General features: G+C 49.4%; 1 protein-coding gene across 1 annotated transcript; it reads left to right on the top strand.

Moving 5' to 3' along the window:
* Positions 1-46: 46 nt before the first annotated feature.
* On the top strand, positions 47-22477 carry CD81 (CD81 molecule). The gene is made up of 8 exons (XM_031614161.2): positions 47-206; positions 7240-7354; positions 14883-14980; positions 16805-16879; positions 18254-18361; positions 19201-19296; positions 19594-19686; positions 20182-22477. Exons 1-8 carry the CDS (start codon positions 141-143, stop codon positions 20242-20244), a joined length of 714 nt encoding a protein of 237 aa, XP_031470021.1. The 5' UTR covers positions 47-140; the 3' UTR covers positions 20245-22477.
* The last annotated feature ends 3540 nt before the right edge of the window (positions 22478-26017 follow it).

Below are 26017 nucleotides of genomic sequence, written 5' to 3'. Positions count from 1 at the left end.
TAGAGGGTGGGACCCAAAGGGACCCCGCCGCTTGGGAGGGGCGGGCAGGGGGCGGCCCTTCCCCGCTTTCCCTCCCTCTCTCCCTCCCCGCCGCCGCCCAGCTTGGCCTCAGATCGGGAGCTGCCGCCGCCGAAGCCGCCATGGGGGTAGAGGGCTGCACCAAGTGTATCAAATACCTGCTCTTCGTCTTCAACTTCATCTTCTGGGTGAGCCCCAGCGCGGTGGGGGGAGGTTGGGCTGCGCGTTCTGCTAGAGCCGGGGTTTTTCCATTCCATTCCCCCCCAGCTCCCCCCCCCCTCCAACCAGCCCCCATGTTGAGCTTTGCACCCTGCTATCAGGGCTTTGGTCGGCGGGGTGCGGAGACCGTTTATCCTTTGCTGTTTTTTTTATGCGTGCAAACGCAGCTTTATTTATTTCTGTATTTATTCGTACGGCACGTCTATAGAGACTCACGTAGATGGATGTATTTTTACGTCTGTGGATCCTCGGCGCAAGAGCGGGGGCTCGGCTCGCTGTCCTCTCCCCGCACGCCCCGTTTGCCGTGCGGTTTTTCGGTTGCTGAGGGCTGGATGGGGGTGAGCCCCCCCGTGCGGAGGGGATGCGTAAAGCAGTGGAGATTGGGGCTGCTGCTGCTCCTCGCAGCCCTGGCAGCGTCTGGAGCGAGCTGGGGTAGAGCTGGGCGCTGCCTCTGGGAACTTAGTGGAGCCGGTGGATATTACCAGCGTGCTGCTGAGGTTTGCTTTCCTGAGAAAGTTTTTCTGGTGGAATAATTCATCTGCCTGGGCACGGTAGTGGCAGCAGGTCCTCCTGCGGGGTGGAAGGTCACCATTAGCGTTCCTGCCCGTTTTTCCCAATTCTGGGTCAGACGCTGACGCGTCAGCGGTGGAGACGCTCCCCAATCCAGCCTGGCTTGAGACTGTGCTTTGCCTTTCTTCTCACATAGCAGTGACCGAGGAGGGCTGACGAGTGGTGACGACAGCGGCATTAATTGATATCCGATGCTGTGCCAGCTGCAGGATGAGTTGGGACCGTCCTCCTCCCAGCAGCAGGACAGGGCTGTGCCTTCTTGAGCTGTTTCCCCACGAGGTTCAGTGCCTATCCGGGGGTTTTGCTTCCCTCCTGCTCCTAGCTTCCTGCTATTCTTGTTGCAGAAGTGTGGATGCAGAAAGGAAGGATCCCATGGGGACAGGAAGGATACAGGAGGTCCCTGCACTGTTGCTGCTCCTGGGCAGGCTCCCTCACTCGTTCTGTATATCTAACTCTTACTAAACCATCCTTTCACTTAAAAGGGGAATGCCAGATCCATTTTCTTTCCCTTTATGGCTTCTGGTGCCTGCTTCCCAAAGCACTACCCAGGGCTTGCCAGCCAGCAGTTGCTTCCCGGGGCTGCCTCCTCCACCGACGTTTTTCATGAGCCTGACAGGCTCTGGGGCGACCAAACAACAGGTCTGATGGTTTTCAGACCCTTGTAGTTTTCCATAAGCAGGAGTCGAGGGGAATTGTAAGGTCTAGTGCCTCATCAGTGCGGTGAGGAGCAAGCCTTGTGCTTCCATCTGTGGGTGGGAGATGCTTTGGTCACTACCCCATCATGAAAACCTGTGATAGTTTATGTTCAGAGGGAGGAAGCAGCACTGAAGTGCTCACTGCAGGGTGCCTGGACTGCTGGCAGGGCAGCTGTGTGTCCCAGCCCTTGGGAGATGTGCGATGAGGGGCTTGGGGTGGTGTTGGTGCCAGCTGCTTGGTATGTGAGGGCTGTGGGACTGCTCTGTTGCTTGTTGTATGCTTGGCGCTGAGTCGAAAACAAGCTTGAGGCAGAACTGGGAGCTTGGCAGGCACCGGGGCTTGGCCGCATGCTGAAAAGCAGCTCACTCCGGGGGAGGAAAGGAAGTAATTCTAAGCCTTAGCTGTGTTAACAAGTAAGAAAGAAGCTGATAAAATTTTTTGAAGTGGCCCTTCCTGCTGGGGCGTAAATAAACGGACACCCCCGTAGCATCGCAGGGGCATAACAAAGCCGCCGTGTTGGGAAGCAAAAGTAAAATGTTGCTTCAGCACCAGTTGCCCTGGGCGCCTTGGCAGCCCCGTCTGCCTGAGATTTCTCTTTTTGGAAACTTCTTTCCCTTGTGTTTGTGCTTTAGGAAGAACCAGGCTGTTTTGCTGGCTGGAACAAGCAGCTGGGCCACAATGGCTGTCAGGGAGCTCACATAGAATTGCATGCACATCGCTGGTGTGTGCTGACAGGTACAGGGAAGGAGAGTCCTCAGGCTGCTCAGAGCTTTCTGAAGCTCCAGAAGACCTCTGGCACCTCCAGCAGAGTTGTGCTGGGTTGTAGCATGATGATAGCTTGCAGGCATCTCTAGGGTGGTGGAAGAGGGCAAGGGCAACTCTGGGAGAGCCTCATCCCACTGACAGAACACAAGGATAATAAGGAAGAGCTTACAAGCTTGGCCTGAAACTTGGTAGAAATACTTGAACCCTGTTTCTGTTTTTTCTTGCATGGCCGAATTAGGCAGTATACTTGTGATATTTGAGAGCCACAGGGAGCAGTGACTTTTGGGAGATGGCCAGCTGTCTGCAAAGGGTGCTGGGTTATTGAGTGGCTGTGGAGTGAGCTGCCAAGTTCAGGCCCTGAGGCGTCGCTGATGGAAGGGTCTCAGCATGGTCCAGGTTGGGGCTGGCATGTTGGGCTGGAGCCACTTTTATACACCCTGAGAGGCCAAAGGAGGTCCAGTAGGTCTTTTGAAATGTGATTAAACATAACCAGGGAAGAATTGGCCCATCAGCTAACGTCTCCCAGCACATTGCCACCTGCTCCAGTGAGGGGTCTGGTTCAAAGAGCTCGCTTCTGGCATGGTGGTGACCAGTTGATGGTTGGACTAGATGATCTCAGTGGTCTTTTCCAACATTAATGATTCTATGATTCAGTCCTCCCTTCCATGCTACACGTAGCTATTTTCTCCTACGCATGCTGAGTGGCATGGGTGGGGATGAAAAGGAGGAGCACAGGGGGAACATGAAAGACCATGCATTACGAAAACAGGTGAAGTTGCTGAGTATTGTCTTAACAATTCTGGGGAAATTCTGCTGGTCACCTGCCAGCCTGCAAAGCACACACGCAGACGTTTGGTGACGCTGAGGAAGGTGGCAAGCCTGCACTTCCTCAGCCCTCAGTGGTGGCCCCGTGGGGACTATTGTGCTCCAGGGTTGGTTCCCCCCCATCATAACAGCAAGGCTATAAATGAGGTTTAAAATAGGGGATGGAAACCCAGTGAGAGAGATGATGGTTGGTGTGGTGCACGGCTTTTACTCTGCTCAGAAGCAGCCTGGCAGGTTCGTAGAAACAGTTTGAGTCTTGTTTGGGTTGCAGCCTCACATGCATGCCTGGACTGGAAATTGCTTAAACAGCGTTAGTCACAGTGTGTCACAGGCTTTTCCAGTGCAGTGGGGTTTATGTTTTGATCCTTGGTCTCCCTGGGAATCACAGTGTTGCAAACACTGAGGACAGAAGGCTTTGCCAGCATCTAGCTGTAGTGACTTAGGGCTTGGTTTAGTTGGGAATGCACAGTGCAGCGTATGTCCACGTGCCTTGGTGGCACCTTGCTGTGATGTTTCTGGGCTATTGTGTGAACACAACCGTACCTGTGAGCCCTTTGGTGTCTGCCTGCGGGAGCTCATTGAAACAGTGCTCCATTCCATGGCAGTACCTGCCTTCGCTGCCCGAGGAGGGAGCATCACTGCCAGCTGAGGGGCTGCTGTGTTCCTGTGGTTCATCTGTCAGACACCCTAAAGCTCACCTCCTGTGAGAGCGCATACACGCCTTGGGAGCACTTTGATGCTGTGATGGAAAGTGCTGTGTGGGTGTGTGTTATTAAAAAGGGAAAGCTGTTGAATTACTGGTGGAGCTAAACATTGATGTGTGTGGCCAAACTGATTCAAAAGATGTATCTGAAATTGTTTTCCTGTACTGCTGGGGCGATTAACCCTTGCTGATGGGTGCCAGTGCCTGAAGCTGTACCCATGCAGAGAGCATCCCATGGTGTGTCCTCCACCAGTGCGTGGGGACATAGGGCTCTCACCCTTCCCCTCCTCTTGCTTGGGCTGTGTTTGGCACCCAGCCTACCACTACTCCGGAGTGTTCCTCCGGGTCTGTTTGGAAGGGCCTCAAAGTGTTGTTGGGCTGGTAACTATAGGCACCAGTGGAGAACTTGGTCCTGCTCTGCTGCTCTATTAATAGCGGCTGCTGGAAAGTGGCCATGGCTGAGCAGCTCCAGGCACAGCATGGATAAAATGCTGCCTTCCTCCTGTGCACGAGGAAAATGGGCCTTCCTGCTTCATTTTTGCCCCAGTTTCTGAACAGACTTAGCCTGAACGTTTTTAGCCATGTGGCCTCATCTTTGACAGCCATCAGAGATCGTGATATCAGGAGATGATGGAGAGATCTCATCTCTACTTTCTAGAAGTGTTGTGGTTTGCAAGTGCCTGTGCCAAGTTCAGTAAAGAAGATATTTAAGTTTTTTGGCTTCCTTCAGTTGAACTGCATCCTTTATCTGATCTAAGTCACTTCCCCTGCTTTACATTCAACTCTGATGGTAGCAACTAATTCCTGGCTGCTTGAGTGGTGAGTTGCTTCAGCTTTGGTGAATTGCTTCATCCTTCTATGCCCTCACTCCCTATGCCCCAAACTGAGTGAGGAAGGTAGTGTCCCAGCAGGAGGACCAGCCATCTCCATGGGAGGCTGCACTGCTAAAAATACAGCATTGTGAAATACCGGTGCTGACATAACCCTTCTTTTCCTTGGGGCCAGGCTGCAGGATGTCTGTTGCACTTTGGTTAAGGAGCCCTATAGCCACGGCTTCTTCTCTCTCCTCCTCCTCCCTGCCAGGAAAATTACTGGGGAGAGGGCTGGAGAAAGGCAGCAGGAAGAAGAAGGGTGATAACAGCAGAAAAACTGAGTGATACACATCTTTGTGTGCACAAGCATCATCTTATACAGGGATTCCCCATGTTCACGGCAAGAGGAGGAATGTGCCTTACGCTCTTAAAGCATGGGAGTTCACTTCTTGATCATGATGAAATGATGCCCCATCTCTTGGATTGTGTGTCTCAGGGGCTGCCTTTCCCCCGTGCCAGCTAGCACAGCCTCGGACATGTCTTAGGCAGGCAGGATCCAACTAGAAAAGCCTGACTGAGGCAGAAGCAATAAATCTCAGGAAGCTGGAAAAGAGAAGCAAAGAGGAAACAGCAGAACTGCCATAGTCGGCCCTTCTGTGCCAGTAGACTGTGCCCTTTGGGGTGTAAAGCCTGGAATCAGCTTCTTGTGCCTTTACAAAGGGGCAGGAGGAGGGTGGAGGAGGTGTTATTTGGCTTTGTGTTTTCTTTTCTTATGAGGTTTTTCTAGATATTTAATATTATTTGTAAAATAAAGACAGGCAAAAGCATGAGCACAGGGAGCACTAGGGGAACTGTCAGTTAGAGGGGTCGTGAAACCACATCTAAGAGGAATGTAGCACGAGTGGTGCTGAAATTGAAGCTTTTATTATTGCTCCCGTTAGAGCAGTCCCCAAAAACACAAATCAGGGCTGTGCTGGGTTTGTGTTTGCAGTGAGTCTCAGAGACCTTATGGTCTGAACAGCATGACAAGAAAAAAGGAATTCAGTAGCCCGCATGAGGTGATGAATACCTACAGGGAAAAAAATGGGAAATTTAGGCAATGAGGCTATGCAACTCAGAGACCAGGAGGGCACCAAGGGAAACTGAGATTCTCTGAGTGCTGCTGCAATGTAAGTGCTGCACATCCCAGCGGACACAGGGTTACTCTGACACACCAGCAGAGTTTTCTCCCTCTTGTTTTCATTCCTCTGGAAAGATGCTGTTGTTGCATTCTGTGCTGCTCAGTGGTAGAAGGATGTATGATTTTCATGGAAAAAGTTACTCAGCGTAGCCTAAATCCTGTTTTCATTAGTGAGTGAATGTCGTTTGCTCTTAAGAAATGCAGCTGCTGTTGGATTGAAACTTCCAGCCGAAGGTCCTTGGTGTTCTGTTTAAAAAATGCTTTTCTTTCTGGGTTGTTCTCTAATTGGGAAAGAAAAAAACCCAAAAAAACACAACCACATTATTCTGCTGGAACCTCAGTTTCTGCAGCAATCCAGTGCTCTGTTTCCCCTTCTGTGCTCTCCATCCTCTCTTCTTGTTTCCTTTCCCACTGAATCCCAAGCGTTGCCGAGTTCTTTGCCACATTCAAGAAATAGGTTGTTTGTGATAGCATCCATGAATCTGGGGACCACCCCTTCCTTCCCAGAGGATAAGTGGACGCAGGCTTTGTTATGTTCTCAGACAATAAGCAAGCAATGCCAGGCTCAATTTGGGGCGATGCCACCGGCTGCCATATTTGGAGCCCAGCTGGGGCGCTGGCTGCCTCCGTGGCACATCCATAGCCAGGGCTGGAAGAGCCACAGTGGAGGGAGCCTGCAAGCAGGGAAGTGGCATTGATCACTGGGGACAAGTGCTAAAGGTGGTCACTGTGGGGAGCAAAGCTTTTTCCTCCTTGCCCTCCTGAATTGCCCAAAAGGTGCAGGTGGGGATTTTATGCCAGGAGCCACGAGGTCAGCTTGCCCAGGGAGTTCTGCACAGGCTGTGTGCTCGCCCAGGCTGTGGGAGCACCCCAATGAAACAGTCTTGATTGGGATTTGCAGGTGTCAGCAAGGGAGAAACTCACTTTCTGGCTTAAGGAGGAGCAAGACTGGGTTGAATGCAAGGAGCCTTTTTTGGAAATTTCAGTCCACGTGCATTTGGTTGAGCACTGCTGCACTTGCACAGCTGAGGACTTTGCACTTTTCCTAAACAAAATCTCTATTTTCATATTGTCAGATGTGACCCTCAGACTTGCACCTGACCCACCTCAGACCCTAATGAAAAACACTGTGTGTCTACTTCTGTAGTTTTCAGGAGTTATCTTCCAGTTTTGTACATGGGCTTCTTTTTAAGATTAGTGACTTTGGGGGTTTCAGACACTCAGATGGACATTTAAGCAGATGTTTCCAGCAACTGATCTGATATTCCATCCTTTCTCTGATGCTTTTTAAGTGAAAGGGGGCTGCCATGGAGCACAGTGAGTCCTGCTGGAAGTCCACTCTGCCAGGGAGAAATAACTGAACATTAAAGCCATATGCAGGACATTATCATGCTCCTGCCTGAGAGCTCAGGTCTGGCTGTGGCTAACGTGTGGCTCTGCTCTCTCTGCAGCTGGCCGGGGGCATCATCCTGGGAGTGGCCCTGTGGCTCCGCCATGATTCGCAGACCACCAACATCCTCTACCTGCAGCTGGGTGACAAGCAGGCTCCCAACACCTTCTATGTCGGTGAGTAGTGCTGGGATGGAGGCAGAAGGGAGGGCTTGAGATACATGCTGCCGCCCTGGTATTCTCTGTATTGCCCTGCTTTGTGGTGATTATTCATGGGTTGCACAGGTGGAGTGAAGACCGGTCCCTCCAGAGCTCCTCAGATCAGTGACACGGAAAGTATGTGCCTGTATATCAGGGGAAGGCAGAGGTCTGAGTCTGTTCCTCTACTCGTCTGTAGCTGAAAGTGTTTACATTCCATCTGCCCGTCAAGTGATGTATCAGAGAATCATAGAATGACTTGAGTTGGAAGGGACCTTAAAGTCCACCCAGTTCCAACCCCTGCCATGGGCAGGGCTGCCCCCCACCAGCTCTGGCTGCCCAGGGCCCCATCCAGCCTGGCCTTGAGCACCTCCAGGGATGGGGCATCCACAGCTTCTCTGGGCAGCTGTGCCAGTGCCTCACCACCCTCTGAGGAAAGAATTTCTCCTCACCTAAATCTCTTTTAGTTTAAAACCATGCCCAAGCCCTTCTGCCCATGTATGTTTTACATTAATAATAATAATAATAATAATTAAAAAAAAAAAGTTAAACATTTTTCCTTTCCAGGAGCTGATCCAAACACCTCCTTCCTTTGGAGGCCAAATGGATGTGTCCCAAAAGACACTTCTCCAAAACCTATGAGCATCCTTTGCTCTTTAGCTCATTTACATTCACTTTCTGTCCTTGCCCTTTGCTGTTTGGGTGCGGGTAGGGAGCGCACAGCAGCAGCAAGCCAACCCCCCCCCCCAGCCCCACTGGCTCCCAGTGCTGCAAGCAGCCCGGCCACACGACTCCTGCTCTGTTTAAAGTTATAGTCAGCAACACTCTGCCTGGATTCCTTCTGGTGGCTGTAATTTCCATGCAGTAATAATAGCAAAGCGTTTCTTTCAGCTGCAGTCTCTCTTAGCCAGCCCTCTTCAGCCTGAGGTCTGGGATTCTGTTTTTCTCCTTTTACTCCTCTTTTTCTCCCAACAACTGGCACGTCGTCCCCCTCCTCCCCACCCCCTTTTTCTCCTGGCATTCCAACAACCACACAGTGTTCCTGCCTTGGAGACCTCTCCCTTGAGCCCAAGACTGGTCTCTAGATATGTATTTTTCCCCTTCAAGCTGCTTTTTGGTGGCTTCCAAGGCATGTAGGGAAGCTGTAATGCTGGGCAGGCCTTGCTGTGGGATGGGCAACACAATGGAACAGTCAGCAGGGGCAAACATGCACAGTGGGGGTTTGTATCTGAGGGAAGGAGTGGTGCTTTGCTGCTTCCTGGCTTTTCTGCTATGTCCAGAAAGAAAAAGCTGTCCAAAAAGAAAGAGCTGTTTTGTAAAAGTTGTTATAGCCACATGTGTGTTGTGAGAGGAAAAACAATGCTGCATTGGGCAGCAATGGAGAAGCAAGAGGAGAGGATGTGGGGAGCAAGGCATGATGCTTATCTATCTTCAGCCTGCAGCAGGGCTTCATGTCTCTCCAGAAATAAGGCAGAAACAAAGCAGTTTGCCACCACAGCCCTCTCCCCCTGCAGGTCCCATCCTGGAGAGCTCAAGCTGCAACAAGAGGCACGGCATCTGCTTTGGGGCTTCCAAGAGCCAGCGATACTGGGGATGGGGATCTCTGGGGTGCCATAACTTCATGCTTTTGAAACTGTAGAGGAAACTGCTTGCTCTTCTTCCAAGGTTATGGTTTTACAGTGTGCAATTTCCTAGGTGATTTGACTTGCTAAAGGACTCTGCTGGCATTGGTGTTATTTTGCCTAGCAGAGGGAGCCTAGGCATGCTTCCACATGCATATCAGCTGTGAGCCCTTAAGTGTAAGTCACCCTACAGAGAGGCAGCGTGAGCCAGCAGTGGGAGCTGGGTGCCTCACAGCCCTCCCTGCTGGCAGCTGTTCTGAGAGAGCAGCTGGGTTTCCTCCTGCTCTTTCTCTCTCTCCCCTTTAGTTGTGGATTTCAATCAAAAACCTGTCCTGAAATATGCTGTTAGCTGGTCAGCAACCAGCCTTCACAATAGCTCGCAGCATTGACAAACTGAATGCTAACAACTGGCTAACCATTTCCTAGATATCTAGTGACCCCCCCACATAAAGAACCATCTTCTTTTTCAAAACAGCAGTGCTGTGAGAGCCTTGCTGCCGGCTGCTCTCAGCGTTCCAAACTGGGCAATGTGCCCCCAGCTGTTCCCGACTGGGATGGAGCAGCTCGACCTACTGCTTTCATTGTCTTATCCCTGGGCCTCGGGCCAAGCATGAAGCCATCCAGATTTGGGGGTAGTTTTCCATGTGGCGTTGGGTGTAGGAAGAGGGCTGGGTTTGTTGCTGTTTAGTTTTCCCTCTGACTTTTCACTTTTTGTCAGTGGTTCCTCTGCTGTTTCCTTCCCAGAACAGCAGCACGGGCACTCCTTGGGAGGGTGTAGGGTTTCGGGCAGGCACGCAGTAACAATTTAAATTTGGACATGGAGGCTGTCGCTGCCACTCCCTTTCTTTCCCCTTCTCTGCTATCCTGCAGTGTATTGCTGCCCAAATAAAAAATATATCATCACTTTTCTATGTTTGGGCTTTTTCCCCTAGCAACAAGGCTGATAAAGATGGCAGTTCTGGCTCTGGCTCCCCAGCATCCGCATGTGATCATGATGCGATACCCATTGCTGGCATCCTCGCCGCAACCTGGGCTTTGTACAGTGCCTTCAGGAGACTTTGCTGGCCTCAGGGGCTCTGATGCTCATGTTAAAGCTTATTTAGCAGCTGTGCAGGATGGTCAGGACATCTGAGCTTCTCTGGGTTTACCTGCTGGCCTTGCAGGAGTGCTCATGCCCATGGGTTCCAGTTGTGGCCAAGCCATTATGTCACAGGGCTGCATGTCTTGGGTGTAGGCTCTCATGGAACAACCCAGGGAGCCCCAAAGTCCCAGTTTCTGGGTCCTTGTGCCCTGCTCCTTCAGGGCCTGACGTGTGGCTGACTGGCAGAGATGTGAGCGGTGGCCAGGCTTACACACCCAGCAGTAGAAAACAGGGCTTACATGTGGTATTGAAGCACAGTGAGCAGAATGGGTGATTGCTAAATTGTACGTGGTTTGTTGTTTGTTTGGTTTTTCTCAATTGGAAGGACGTGTGTTTTTCTCTATTGGAAATAAGCCTATTTATAGTTAAGGGCAATTCAATTATCTAGTCCTTTAAAAAAAGAAAAAGCTGTGGTTTGTAAGTCCTCAACTTGCTGATAATCACTGACAGATCAACTCCTTCAATAGTGGTAGAATACTCCTTAAAATAATAGATATAGTGCGCAACACGTTGTCAATAGTTCCCTCTAAGTGTTTGGCTTATACCATTTCTCTAACAATGAAAATAATCACCTTTCTGTATTTTTAGCACAGAAGTTTCAGTTTCTATTAAAAAAGCAACTTACACTTAATTGTAACCCAGCATACCTTCATAGTGACTGGCTCCCGAGGATCATTTACTCTGCAAGCTAAAATTGGTTCTGACTTAAGGCCACTTCCCTGCTGGCTTAGTAAATCTTGACTTAAAGTTGGTGGCAGTGAGTTATTTTGGGTTCAGATCTACCCAAGTGCAAAACAACTTGTGTCATTGAGTATTCGGGTTAGGCTCAGAAGGAAGCCTCGTTGCCTCTAACATGCAGCCTGCTCGTGCTCCCTATTTGTGCACTGAAGTCAAGGGAAGCTCCAAAACTCTCTGGGCTTTGTGGATGCTGGAGATGTGCAGCAGTCCTCCTCCAGGCTGCGTGCTGACTTTTGAGACCTAAGGTCTCTGTCATTTGATTCTGTGATCCAACATTTCCCAGACAGGCAGAACAGAAGAAATCTGGTTGTCATCTCTTCCTGTGGGGTCACTTTGCGTATGGGTGTGTACACATGTGGGCGTTCGCTGGGTTTCTCCACACATTCCCTTTGTTTTTGTAAAGGAAGGTGAACCTTCTTCCTTTTCCTCGTGTTCTCTCACACAAAGGCAGTGTCTCCACATGTGTGACGTGTGGCCCCAGAGGGCTTTCCATCCTATATGACAGGATTACTCCATCTGGAAGGCATTAGCAGCTATGGAGCAGCATTTCTCTTAGGAAAAGGGCTGGAGGGAAAGGAAGGGGCTTCCCAGTTGTCATCTCCCAGCATGCCCTCTCTGCTTTTTGCGCCTCTCACACCATTTCCAGGAAAGCACTGTCGGTCCTGCTTGCACTGTGAGATGGGATACAGGCTCCTGGGGCTGGGGAGACCTGCTGGGCTGATTCCATGAGTAAGTGGATAAAAATATCCCAGCGCAGCCTCCCCTCATCCAGCCCAACTTGGAGGGACTTCCCACGCCCTGCCTCTGTCTCACCCTCAAGCTGAAAGGAAGCAGGCCAGGGTCAGGACTTGTTGGCTATGGAGGCAGTGTTCTCCAGGACTCATCCTCCCCACCTCCAAGCATTGGTGCCAGCCTTCCCTGTTCGGCGGCCGGAGCCCTGCCAGTCTCATTGGTGGCTTGCACAAGCCTTGCATTCTCCTCCCTGGGAGCCGCTCTGGCGGGAGGATGAGAACAAAAATCTCTTTTTCCCTCCCCACAAAGGCTCCGCAAGCCCTGGCCTGGCAGCCTGGGGCAGGAGGAGAGCATCGTGAGGGGGGCAAGGCTTGGAGAGCCGCCCAGCTTTCCTGGGAAGAATAGTGTGATGCTGGGGAGATTTCTTTTTGCCTTTTTTTCCTTTTCTTTTCTTTTGGAAACATTGCCATGGTGACCTGAGGGGAAGAGACTGGCTTCCATTAGCTTAATGAGTTAAAGCTGCTGTGAGAGAAGAGAGAGAATGGGGGGAGGTAGGTGGGAGCTGGTTGGGAATGCCCCTGCCTGGAGCCTTGCACAAGGGGAGGGCTGTCTTGTCTCGCTCTTCCTCATTTCGCAAGGACACTGCTGGGCTCATTCCTTCTTTTATTTTTTGAGGGTTTATTTTAAATTAATTATTATTTCTTCTCTGCTTTTTCTATTGTTTTTTTTCTTTTTTTTTTTTCCTTCCCAGCAGAGACAGGGTATGGATTTTATAACACTGTGGGTGCCAGCAATGTGACCACAATGCTGGAGCAAGCAATGACATCTAGTGCTTTCTTTACCTCTCCCACCCCTGCTCTCAACACTGAGCATTCTGGATCCTACCTGCAGTGGGAAGCATTTCCAGTCCAGGATGGGCTCACAGGCACTGATCCCCTCCCTGAAGCTGGAATCAGGAGGAGGCTTGGGCAAGAGGAAGCCCAGCCATGTGCTCAGAGGAACACTGTGTCATTCAGGATGGGATGACAGGTGCCTTGCTCACTGACACCAAGCCCACTGGCTGTTGTCGCTGCAGGCTGCCAGGAATGAGAGCTAAGACGTGTCAAGCTGCTTTCTGAGAAATGGGCTGGGCTGTTCCAGACCTGCCATGAGCAGCCCTCCCGCTGCCTGGCATCCAGGCAAACACCAGGCACCAGCCCCTTTCCCTTAGGGAAAGGGGTGGGTGTGGGAAAACGTGATCCAGAGCATACGGCTGGGTGTCTTGGTTGGCTTTTGTTTTCTTTTGAAACCTTCAGTGTGGCATTTCCAAGGAAATTTGTATTGTATGAGACCATTTGTATTGTATGTAGTAGCGTTATGTATTTTATGGATGTTTTTGAATAGGCCCCATTGCCTCCCCATAGGCTGCAGTGCTCTAAGGGGACACCATAAGGGCCACTTGGTTGTGCCCCACGCTGCAACTGGCCTTTATCCCCAAGCTTTAGCAGTTTTTGATCTTTCTATGCTCAGGCCCATCTCCCTGTTTTGGCAGCATGGGACCTGGGGGTGGTGGTGAGGTAATTGTCCTTCATGACCCTTAAATGAAGCACAGGAAGGGGCTCTTGTCCCTTCTGTTCTCCCAGTGATGTTCTGGCAATGCTTGCTCAGCCTGGAAGTTGTCTTCAGTGTTAGTTTGGAGGGATATAAGAATAGAGCCTTCTATAGCCTTGTGGTGAAGCTGCCTGTCAACTCCCTGCAGCATCATGCTCTCCAAAAGTGCTGCATCTGCTCTGTTGCCTCCTACTGGGAGGGTCAGTGGGAATGGTGACTTTTGTGCCATGGTAATGACTTACCCCCTAGCCTGCAGTGGAAGTAGCAGCCGGTGGGTCACAGTGAGGATGTCTGTGTCTCCGTGACAGGGATATCCTGCTGGGTCAGCTTGCCATTGTGCGCTCTTCCCTTGAGCCCAGCTTCCTCCCCACTGTTGCCTCTAAATATAGCAAGGGAGAGATGTGGGGTCCCAGCAGAGGGGCTGTCCTGGGGACACTTCCCTATCCAGGTGGGCTGGGATGTTTGCGTGGCAGTGGCTTTTGTTTTAAAAAGGAAGGATCAGGAGCTGAAGTTGACCCTTTCCCATGTCTACCACATCCATACTGAGGTTTTAAACACATCGAGGTTGTTGCCTATCTGCTTTTTAGAAAGTTTACCTTGGCTTAACAGCACTTGCAATGAGGTCAGTAAGACCACTCATGTCACGCGTGCCCATTACAAATGGCTTTGGAATGGAAAGTAGAACCCATTTACAAAATGGCAGACCCACAATATTTAAGAATATTAGTTAATTAAAATACACCAAACGTATGGGCTACATGAGGAGAAAGCAGGACTTCTGGAGTGGGAGCCAGGTGAGGTGTAACCACGCTGGCAGCACTTGGCCATTGAGAGCAAGCTCTGGGTTCCTGAGTGAAGGAGCTTTGGTTTCCCAGCACCCCGTGTCTGGTGTCCCAACATTGGAATAGTTGAGAAGCAAGTTTGCTGTGAGAGTTTCGTAAGCTGAACTAAAGAAAACTTCACTGTGAAAGAGCTCTAAAAAACAAAAGCTAGATTGTATTAAATGAGATGCTTAAGCAGTGCTTTTCCCTTAGTTTTGTGGTGGGATAAATATTTGCGTATAATATAAACAAACCATGTGCCCTGTTGCTTGTTTAAAAAGATATGCTAACTCATCATTTTTATTTCCTCTGCTTAAGTATTTAAAATAGGGTGCCTTGGGAATTTGTGTACTGCAGCTTTCAGGATGCTGTAGTGTCTTTGTCTTCCTCGCTATGCCCTCTTTCTAACATTGATCAAGCAATTCTGGGGGTGGTTGCTTTTAAAAAGTTTGGTGTTACCTACTTGGAGCACTCTGAGGTCTGACTCTCCCTTATGCTGTGTGGTTTGCCAGGATGCGAGCATCCCACTGAACAGTGAGGGTTGGCTCAGGCTGAGGGAATCTCTGTGGGCAAAGTCACCTCCAAGATGCTTGCTGATAGTGATAACTTTTATTTTAATGGGAACAACAGTAGGGTGGAAGTTTGAACCTGAGGATGTCAGTGTTGGTGGAGCAGCAAGCAGTGTGAGATGCAGTGGCTTTGCTGCTGCCACGTCCACCGCCGCCTCTGCTCCTCTGTCTCCCAGGACTTAATTATGCACACCTGTAATGAGCAGCAGTGGGCAGCCAGCATGCCTGGCCACAGTGAGATGCTCCCACAGATCATTCCACGTTAACACCCTTACCTCTTGCTCTGCCTTGCAGGAATCTACATCCTGATTGCGGTTGGTGCTGTCATGATGTTCGTGGGCTTCCTGGGATGCTACGGCGCAATCCAGGAGTCGCAGTGCCTTCTGGGGACGGTAAGGCTCGGTGCTTTGGCTGCTGCCCAGCAGTGTGGCATCAAGTGGTCCCTGGGCCACTTCTTTCCTACCCTACATCCCCTGCCGTTTCTCATTTCAATCTTGGTTTGGAGGCTGCTGTGGATATTCCAGATCTTGATGTTTTTGCCTGTTAGGGCTAGGAAACAGCGAAGGTTTCCCACAATATCTTAGTGAGATTCTCAAGGTAAATCCTGGGAAACCCAGTGCTGCAGAGCTACAGGTGTCCTTGATGTCAGGCAGCAGCTCGGATTCCTGGCACAGCGTGAGCTCATTTGCACAAAGTGCAGCCACACCAAAACCTTGTGCCTCCGGAGAGGGACATGCAGGTACTTGCAGTAATTTCTCACATGCAATTCAGCTTCAGACCAGGTGCCAGACTTCGTAACATTGCCAGGCAGTGGCTGCCAGCCTCAGGGAGACACTGGCTGCAAGATGCTACCAGTGTGGAAGACCGTGACCCGCGATTGCAGACCCTGCTAGGACAAAAGGAACAAGAGCTTTCTTCCCCTTACTTTGAAGATTGCTTACTCCTAGGTTGCTTCTGTATCCACACTGACTCTAAGGAGGAGGTTCTCATCAGCTTTTATAAGGCACTTTTGTACGTTAGTGGATGGGAGCAGGGTTTTGCTGCAGGCTTTATCAGTGCTACCAGGAATAGGAGGAGCCCCTGTGTAAATCTGACAGCGATGGTTGCAGCAAGGTCTGACAGCTTTGGGTTGTTTTTTTTTGTTAGCATGAGCGATTACAGAACCTGAATTACCCCTCGTACCCTCTTGAAGTTGGAAAGAGGATTAGGAGGGCAGATGGTACCATGTACCTGCAGCCCAATGGGGAAGCTGTCTGCTTTGGCTGAAATTAGCAGCTTGAGCTGCCGGGTGCTGCTCACATGTGCTCACGCTGTGGCCAGGAAAAGGCTGGAGATGCTTTCTGATGGCCTCTCCTGCTGTCCAGAGCTCCCACTGGGCTCCAAAGACATTCAGGGCAGCATACTTGGGGTGCTCTGCAGGAATGACCCAGAGACCTCCGTCACCCAGCCAGGAGCACTTCCATATGTGCCATGGTGTAGAGCTGTACCCACGGTGCTTTGCAGCTGGCAGAACTGTGCCTGCAGAATGCTCGATTCCCTGATCTGGGCTGAACAAACCACCCCTCCTCAGAGGGTACCACCATGAGAGTGAGCCCTCCCACTGAATTCTGTGTGAGCCCTGCAGCACCCCAATTCCAGTCTGACGGATTGACCACCACAGGATGTTCCTGAGATACAAACAAGGAGGAGGAGGAGGGGTTGGTGCGGTGACAGGGAGGAGTTGTGGGAGCAGCAATAACAGGGCGAGGCTGTGGGAAGACATCACTTTTTATATTTATTCAAAAAACTGCAGTAGCTTTGCAGGGCTGAGAATGCTGAGAGAGCTGGCCGTTAATCATCCCCTGACGCCCTGCAGCTCCTCAGCAGCAAAAATGTGCTTTTAACCCTGCGCTGGCAGCTCCTACCCTGGGGCAGGGTGGGAGGACTGGCTGAGTGTTCCTGCAGCAATTAGTTTTGTAATACACGGGGCATCCTTGAGCCTGCTGTTTCTGGGTGGGGGGGAGAGGGGGCTCTGGTTATCTCTCCTCAGCCGTGCCAGTAGGGAGCTTGGGAATGGGGTGGCATAGCTTGTAGGTTGATGTGTTTGGGATAAGTGTGTGACAGACCTTGCTCGGGTCTCCTCCATCAGAAGTGCTGCCATGCATCCCTCCCACCTTACTGCTTCTTCAGTCTGTACAGCTATGCTGAAGCATCCCTCTCCCGCTTTGTCTCCACAGTTCTTCACCTGCCTGGTGATCCTGTTTGCCTGTGAGGTTGCAGCTGGAATCTGGGGATTTGTCAACAAAGACCAGGTAAGGCAGCTCCACGTCCTGTGACTGTGGGATGGGGAGGCTGTGCAGGCACAAAGGCTGGGTTAGAATCAGCTCCTGGCTGCCAGCGGTGGGGAGTGAATTTGAGTTTGCATGTAATGCGTGCCATGGCAGAAGGTTGGGCCTGCTCAGTTCTTACATAGCTCAGGGCTGTGGTTGGAAACACCCTTGCACCGAGAGCATGACTTCACCAGAATAAACTCCCTGGCTAAATGTATTGCTGTGCAGACAGCGTGCTGTTCCTAAGCAGATTCACCTTTGCACATGTTGGTTTGTGAATCCTGAGCAGTCCAAGATGTGTGAGTGAAGCAGCACAGCAAGATGGAGGCGGGGTGAGGAGGGCTGTGACTGCTGCTCTGCATGCAGGTGGAAAGCTCCAGGATATGGGAGGAAACTTAGGATTTGCTCACATGAAAGCAATGACCACAGCCGCTCACAACGAATTTCACTGTTTGAAATGGGTGGGGCAGCTGTGTGTTGGCCTTTTCAGCCTTGATAAGCAAGCTGCTTGGAAACCTCTGAAAGCTGGCTGTACCCCAGTATTGTGTGATTGCATCTCATGGGCTGGGAAGGAAGAGGTGGGTGCACCAAGGAGACATTCAGGTGGACAAGGCAGAAAGTCTGCCTGGGCCAGCACCCTGGAGAACAGAATCTCCAAGTGCAGCAGGCACAAGATGCTCTTTCATGGGACCACAGGTAGTCTGACCCTGGCCCTGCCATGTCAGTTCTACTTTAGCTGCAGGATCAGGAAGTGATTATTTGTTTTGTTTTGTTTTTTCCATACCCCTGTACCATAATCAGGGAGTTTTGCCCTCCAAACCCAACTTTTCTAGTAATTATGAAAAAATGCTGGGATAAGTGATTGATATGGTATTCCTTTTTGCTGCAGTCCCTTTATTTGTGTGCTAAGCCAGCACATGCCGCAGAAACAGGTGTTCTGGAAAGCGCTTTCCCTTCCATATTTGCTCATATTTTTTTCTTGTGCCTGTCCTCCTTTCATCACCCTCCCAAATTATTGGGAAGTGTTGGAGGATAAGCCATGAGGTCAACTTCCCTGAAAATGAATGGGGGCTTTTTTCTTGGTCGTCTTTTTTTCTCACTTGGCAGAGCAGATGCTGGTGGGTGTGTGCAGTCCACCGGGCCAGCTGGCTGAGCTGGGGTATAGCTGTTAATTCTCCAGCAGCCATTACAGGATGGGGATGTCCTGCCCCATGAAGACAAGGCTTTCTCCGTAATAAAAAGGGTCCAAACCTATTAAAACAGTATGTCTGCCTGTGAGTGCTGTCTGGGGGAACGTGCTGGATGGGTTTCCTTATTCTCCTCAGGCTAAAAGGAAGTTTTTCTGGTCTTTCCTAGATAGCCAAAGACGTGAAGCAGTTCTACGACCAAGCGTTCCAACAGGCGCTCATGGCAGATTCAGACTCGAGCAATGGGAAGGCTGTGGTGAGGACTTTCCATGAAACGGTGAGGCTCCAGCTGCACACAACTGGCAACTACTGGGGAACGGGGTCTGTCGTGCCACACTATACTCAAACTGCTCCCCAGGGAAAAAGAGACATTAAATTCACCTGCAGGGCAGGGAGTGAGGACAGCACTGCATTATTAGTGCTTAGGATTGAGGTGAAGCAAGTCTGTTCTTGCTAGGCTTTTGCTGCCTGCTTTCCAAGCTCTATGGAAAAAAAAAAAAGCTCCTCTGCGTAGGAATTTCCTTGCAGCCAGAGGAAATGAGAGTGTGGGAGGAAGGAGGAGAAACTGTGGTCAGGAAAATGGATAGGAAAAGCAGTGTCCAAAGCAGATGATGCTTCATTCAGACCCTAGCCTGTAAGGCTACCTCTTCTTAAATGCCGAATAACAAAGCTGCACCTTCTTACATATTCTGTCCTTCACACTGCAAGGAAGTGTGGCCTGAGCTTTAACAAAACTGCTTTTAATTTATCTCAGCACTCTCAATCAAGTAAAACTCAGTGGAAGACAAACGTTGCTCTGAGGGTCTACATTCGAGACTTCCTCTGCTCAGCAGGAAGCAAATCTCTGGAGAGAGCTGTATTCATTCTCCTCCAGGATATGAGGCCAGACATGTCTGGGATCACTGTAGGAAGCAGCTGCCCTGCATGTGAAGAAAAAAGTCGAATTTGGAGAGTTGTTTCTTCCTCTTGCCCTCCTCCCCTTCCTCCCCCCGCCCCTCACACACATCCAAGATGCCTCCAAAGTCTAGGGTGGCTTTTGGAGATGTTTAGTGGTGAAGAGTGCATTGCAGGAAAGGGATTGCTGTCTTCTAACCAGTTTTTTCCTTCACTTTGCAGTTGGACTGCTGTGGTCCTGATGCTGTGGTTGGAACACTCACTCCTCTGTGGAGAGATGATCTGTGCTCAAAGGATTTCCTGAAAGGCTTGCTGGAGGTAGGACTGGGTACTCTGCCCTTAGCACTGCCACGGAAAGCTGAGGCTTTATTTGGGATCTGGATACAGGGTAAAGCCATTGTTCATTTGGAGATTGTGTAGAGGGACGTCAGGTTCCTGTTGATACTCCCTGTGCTGCTCCTGCTTGAGGAGCTCACATCCAGTGAGGAGTCCTAGAGCCAGAACCCATAAACATGAGTGGTACAAGGAGAAAGCGGGGACCTCACAGTGCTTTTTTGGATGCCTGGGGAAGGTGGGAGGACAGCAGGTGCTGACCGTATTGGTTCTCTGCTTCAGGCTGACGCAAGCTGCCACAAAAAGATTGACGAGCTCTTCTCTGCGAAGCTGTACCTGATCGGTATTGCTGCCATCGTGGTTGCTGTGATCATGGTAAGCATCACCATGGTGGGGAAGCGGGAAGCTGGACCCTCACCCATGCAGTACAAGCCCTGTGCACCGCAGCCACTCTGGTATGCAGCAGGACTGCAGGCTTCGTGCCCCCAATATCTTGTTGGGGTGGGTGCCCAGCCAGTGGGATGGAGCAGGACCGCATGCAGGCCCTTCTAGAAGGGTAGCAGGCTGCAGCTCATCCATCCTCACTGCCTCCAGTGCTGGTCCTTTCTCCTGCTGTGGTGTCTGGCCGCTGGGGTCCTGCAGCAGGAAGGAATCTTCTCCCTGGTGCTCAGTGGCACTGGGGATCTTATCTCAAATTGGCCAGATTCTTGAAGAAACAGCAGTGGAGATATCTCTGCCTTATCTCTGGCATGAGAGTGTTTACTTGGAGGGTGTGGAACATGAGAACATCTTAATCCCTAGCTTCAACAGAGGGGAGTTCCCATGTCTTGGGGATCGGCACCTCACCGGTGGCTTTGTGTCTCCTGACAGATCTTCGAAATGATCCTGAGCATGGTACTGTGCTGCGGCATAAGGAACAGCTCCGTCTACTGAGGCGTGAGAGCAGGGAGGGGAAGGGGGGAGCAGGGCAGACGGCGCTGGAGGGGACCCCAAGTGCCACCAAGTGACCAGGAGACATTTCAACAAAAGACAAAGAAAACAATGTATATAAATACTTCCAATATTACCATACAGTACTTATCATTTTTATTTTGAAGTACTTTTTTTTTTTTTTTTTTTTAAATAAATAAAACTTTCCCGTATCCTTGTGGCTCAGTTAGTTACACATCAGTTTTGTGTGATAGGAAAAGCTGCTGTAGCAGATCTACTCCTTCCTCCCCCTTCCCCAGCCCCAAAATTCAGAAATAACTGTGGTGGAGGATGTACAGAGGAGAAGGCTGCAGCCTGTTATCAGAAATCTTTGCCTTGCTTTTTACTCTTTTCAACACAGACTGTTTTTTTTATTATTGTTATTATTATTTTTATATATGCATAGTTTGATGCTGAAGCTGGATTTAGCTTTTTTTGGTCATTTGTGTTCTTTTCCTACCATCATTCTAACTCCCAGCATTTCCACACTATTGTCTGGGAAGCCCAGGAGAGAGAAAGGGGAGCAGCCCCAGTTGGCTGGGTGCAGTGTGTCCTGGCGAGATGGAGGTGAATGCTCCTATCAGATCTGTTTGCATCACTAGGTAATCTCCTACCACAGGTCACGCTGACATTCTTTACTCTCTGAAAGTAGATGATCTTTATAGCTTTTTTTTTTTGCCTTTTTTTTTTTTTTGGTTGGTTTTTCTGTGAGCTCTGACTTTATAAATTGTCTCATTTCCAGCAATCTGTCACATTAAAGGGTCAGTGGCTGGGGATGAATTGAGTCCCGGTTCTTCTAACAGAACATCCTGAAAACTAAGTTGTTCTATTATTTTTTTTTTTTTTAAACCTCACTGAATGTTTATAGACATAAATTTCTGGAGCAAATCTAGCGTTGTACAGAGCTTTCCAACTGATGCTTAGATACAAATGATACTGGGGAAAAAAAAAAGCAAGATTTTTTAAAAAAGAAGAAAAAAAAAGTCCTTGACCTTAAAAATCCTACATTTACACACTGCAGGGTGACTTACAGGGGTTCCCAGCTGTATACATACACGCTTTAAAATTTCATCTTTGCATCACTCTTTTGCTCAGTGAAATTTTCCCTGCTTAAAGTATATTGTCGCACTCTGTAGCATTGCTGGGAAAATTTCATAGCCTGATTTTTGCAAAAGAACTTTAAAAATTTGTTTCTCTCTTAAGACCTTTCATTTTCAGTTACAGTACCTAGAGATCAGCTTACCAAAACAAGGAAATTCAGGATTATTGCACCAGTCAAACACTTTCCTGTGCTCTGGTAAGCGCTGGTTTCCAATTAGATGTATGTGGCTTCTGTTGTATGCCACTCTTACCATGTACATAGAGGGGAAGAGTGACCCAGGATCTATGTAATAAAATCAGAGTGTCTCTAAAAAGATGATCTATGTGTATAGTTCTATAGATATATATTTTTAAGCAAAGCCTTTTCCTTAGTCCAAATGGGCAACTGAGCTGGAAATCTTAGCATCTCTCAGCTCTTTGCCACATCGAAGCAGGAAAGGGGAAGATGTAAAACTTGCAGTTGCCTTCCTCACTTCAGGAATATTTCTGTTTCTTTGAGGATTTCACTCTCTCCTTACCTTCACATAGCAGGGAGGAGCTCCAAATCAGATGAGGAGAGAGAGTTGTGGTCAGTATGAGCACCTTGTCTGTGGCACGTGTGTGCCAAAATGGAACAGGAAATTTCTGCAGTGGGGCAAGCTGATCCCTGCAGTGGCTTTTCTCCCCTTCCGCTCACCCCCTTCCCATTCCTGCCTTTTAGTATATAGGGCCTTTAAAAATTATATAGAGGGAGAAAAATATATAAAATTGCGCTAGGTAAGAGGAGGGCGTGCTTCAACAGACCTTTGTTTTGAGGGGGTTTGGAGGAGAAAAGATTCAGCCTTAGAAACAGCCTTAAAGCAACACTGCCCTGAATGTCCACTTTGTGCACGTGGAGAATGAGGCTCGGGTTTGCAGTAGGTAACCCCTTCCAGGCTCCCCAGCATAGCTCCTTTAGGTCATCTACTCTGTGGCTATAGATGTATGCATTGGCCAAGCATGTGTGTTTACATATATGTGCATCAGGATTGTCAGCATACAGAATGGATGTGTAACTCGCCGCCTTTTTTGTTGACTGTTGATAAATGTATATAAATATGCCATTAAGCATTTCAGTTCTGTTTTCTTTCCTTGTACCGTGTTTTTGATATTGTTCGGTATTCAGTTGACGCTGTGTAAGTAGCTGCAGCTCTGTTTGAAGATGGACTGGGTCTCCCTGCAGAGAACTCGATGCAGGTCAGACATGTCCATGGATGGTATAGCTTCAGGGATCCGGGCTGTCCCGTGCAGGAGCAACTGGGAGAAAAGCAGTGCTCGCTGAGGGAGTTGGCGCTGTGGGAGCAGGGAGAGCAGCAAGATGTCTGCTCAGACCATGTGCTGCCTCCTGTCCCTGTGGGTGCTAATGGGGATGTCACGGGAGGGGCTGAAGGAGTTCTGTGGGAAGAGGGATGCACTTTCTTTGGTGTTCAGCGGAGAGTCCCCATGTTCAGTTGTACGGTTTGACCCAGTGGGGCTACAGATGAAATTGTGGGTGATGCATACAAACCCTCCCTCTCCAAGGAAGCATCTTTCTGAAACAAGAGGCAGCAAGCTGCAAGCAGAGTGAGGGGGAGGAGGGAGGCTGTGGGGAGGAGGTGAGTGAACTGTCCAGGTCTGAGTTCAAAGACCACATGGAAAAGTCAAACAGAGCTGCTGACAGCTCAACTGAATGCTTGGGATTTTTTCATACTGTGGAGCATGCCACAAAGCAGTGTGTTTAACAATTTCTTTTTGCCTTTTTTTTTTTTTTTTAAAGAAACAAAACAGAAATCAATTTAATAAACATTTCTCATAGTGTGCATAGTGTGATGAACCGCTGCAATTTTACAACCAGTTAACCTTAACACCAGGATGCTCTGTGAACCAGGCTTCAGCAGCATGGGCTTTAGCAACCTCGGGGAGGGGGCGGCAGGCCGGGGATGTGGCTGGAATGGTGCTGAAGAGTGAATGCGGTTGCAGCTCTGGGGGAGCTAATGTGTATTGCAGAATGTGTGGCTGTTGAAATTCAGGGTTGGGATTGTGGTGGCAATGGCATGCATGCCCAAGGGGCTTCTAAAGTGACCCAAAATAGGGAAATAGGCCCCAAAGCCCTCTGCTGCTTTTCATCTTGGGGCTGTTTGTACGGATGGTCTGGTAGAGTCCCTGCAGCTCCCACCGCCTGCTGCTCTGTGCCATCAGAGGAGTAGCGAGGGAGGAGGCCGAGCGCTGCGATCCAGCAACCGCCTTTCTGTCTTGTCCTGGCTTGGACTCCTTGCTGCATTTGAAGCACGGCTGTCCTGCAGCCATCGCCTGTACTGGTGCAGAGAGGGAGGGAGAGCCCTGCTTGCGGTGGCTGCGCCTGTGCTATGAGATCGTGCTCATCTGTTGTTCTTTCACTTGTTTACCTGAATGTTAATGGAGTCGAACATAATGACTTCTGGAAAGAAAAAAAAAAAAAAGTGATATTTAAAAACAATTAAAAAAGAAACAAAACAAACCACTCCCTTGTTAGTGGATTTTTAATGATGTGTTGTCAGATCTTGTTTCTTTCCATCGCGTACCAATTTCTGCCACATCTTCCAAGGAAACAGGGTTGTCTTGTTCTCACTTCGAAGCAGGACTTGGGCTGCAGGGAATGCAGTCCTTAGCTGACCTTCCAGGTGGTTTCCCGTGAGTGTGATGCTGTTCACTTTGTGCCTTAGAATGTTTGGACTGTGGTGCTGTTCCACATGGGGATGAAATTATTCCTGCCTTTTTGGAGCTAATGTCACACTGATGTGAATTACTGTCAGACCTGAGCTGGTGTTAAACAGGGAGAGAGGCGATAGTGGAAACAAACTGGCAAAGCACAGCACGTATTTGGCATCTGGGCTGTATGCCTTGGGACTCAAGCCTGGAAACATAGCTGGGATCCTAAAGCTTCCCCAGCTGAATGCTGTGCTCTGTTGGCACTTCAGGTCTAAGCATTAACACGTGCTTGAAGCAGATGAGTTGTATGTGATGCTTGAGCTGAGATGCTGAGAGAGAAATGGGCAAACCAGGCCCTTTTAAGGTGCTGTTCAGGGAAGGAGCTGGTTATTCTCGGAGAACAGCGGTCCTGCTGCGTAGGAGCATGTGAGCAGCATGGATAAACCACTGTGTGGGGAAGGGTGGGTGGAAAGCCTGCAGCCCTGTCCTTCTCAGATTACACCAGCAGCCACAGCTTGGCCTTTTTTTGAGAAAAAGTTTCTTATCCACAGGGTTGAAGGATTTAGAAAGGAAGGGCCGACTCACTGGAAGTGTTACTGGAGATTCCTGATTCCTAGGAATATTAACTTGAAAATATTGTTTTGGAGTTTTTTTGTGGGTTTTTTTTTTTGTTTTTTTTTGGTCAAAAAATTGTATACTAATTTAGGCTTTTCCCAGCAGAATCCTTTTCGTTCATCCTCTGCCCCCACCAACTGTTTTTAAAAGAACTCTCTAGAGCATTTCTAATGAGAAGTTTTGGAGGTAATTTTTACTTTGGGCAGCTCTATCTCCTAAGTCTATTCTGGGCTGTTTGTGTTACCAGCAGCAATGTGTCTAATTGCTTCCTACTAAGAGGGCCAGGACTAGCAGCAAAGGTATAAATTGCTGATGTCCATTCTGTGTTTAGATGTTGTCTGAGCTCTAACTACATTGTGCTGTACTCCCATGGGGTGTTGGGAGCAGGCAGCTCTCCCATACAGAGCTGTTTACAGCAGCGGTTGCTGCAGGGGAAGGCACCCTCCCTCCCTCTCCTCCAGCTGCCAGCTCCACTTGCCTGGCTCAGAGATGAAGGATGTCTCAGTTGCTGCACTCAAATTCCTGCTCTGAGCCACCACAGCCTTTGCTGGGCTTTACTGGGTGCTGAAGGGGAAAGGCAAACATAATTAACTGCATGCCAAGTGCTCGATTAAGTGATAGACACAGGCTAGAATCCCCTAATCCCATATGCACCAAACAGAAGTTAAGAGTGCGGTGTTAATTTCTGTGATTTCTGTCTGACCATTCCTCAGTTTCAGCCTGCAGATCATCATGCTGTCCTGCACAGGGCAGGAGCTCAGCAGGAGGTAGATACACAAAGATGCACTCCAGTCGTGTAAACATTTTAGCTGACCTCTAGCAGCTTGCCTGATGCAGGCAGCCCGCTGCTTCCATTTCAGAGCCCAGGGAGCTGGAGAAGAAAGAAAACACCACTGAGCTGCTAAAAATGCTGGAAAGCCCACATCTTCCCACATGCAGATACATTACAGTGGGTATATAACTGTAGCAGCTAGGCATGGGAAGGTGGACTTCCTGGCATTTCTCTGCTGGGATTCCATGAGCCCCTCTTGTCTGGTGGTTGCAAGTAACATTTCTTATTACAGTTTAATCACTTTTTTTTTTTTTTTTTTTTTTCCTTTCTTTCTAAGCATTTCTTGGCCCTGATTTGCTAGGGAATCCCCTCATGTTCAAACAGAGCTTTGGTGAGCAACCAAAATATGGTTGTGCAAGGCCAGGCAAATTCTGTCTTACACACAAAATATCCCTAACAGAAAACAATTGCAGGTTCTCCCTACAGGTTGGCAGTAACTTTGTTATTGGGAAGAATCAGGTTGATACTTGTCCTCGTTAAGAATATTCCCTCCACATGAGTTAA

This window comes from Phasianus colchicus, chromosome 5, assembly GCF_987193195.1.
Source record: "Phasianus colchicus chromosome 5, bPhaCol1.hap1.1, whole genome shotgun sequence".
Taxonomy (NCBI): Eukaryota; Metazoa; Chordata; class Aves; order Galliformes; family Phasianidae; genus Phasianus; species Phasianus colchicus.
The sequence above is the reverse complement of the archived record's forward strand: the minus strand, read 5'-3'. Positions and strand labels throughout refer to the sequence as shown.

Coding starts and splice junctions, on each gene's coding strand:
- CD81 (XM_031614161.2), top strand. CDS start 141: ATGGGGGTAGAGGGCTGCACCAAGTGTATCAAATACCTGCTCTTCGTC. Junction 7,355..14,882: donor TCCCAACACCTTCTATGTCG/GTGAGTAGTGCT, acceptor TCTGCCTTGCAG/GAATCTACATCCTGATTGCG. Junction 16,880..18,253: donor GATTTGTCAACAAAGACCAG/GTAAGGCAGCTC, acceptor GGTCTTTCCTAG/ATAGCCAAAGACGTGAAGCA.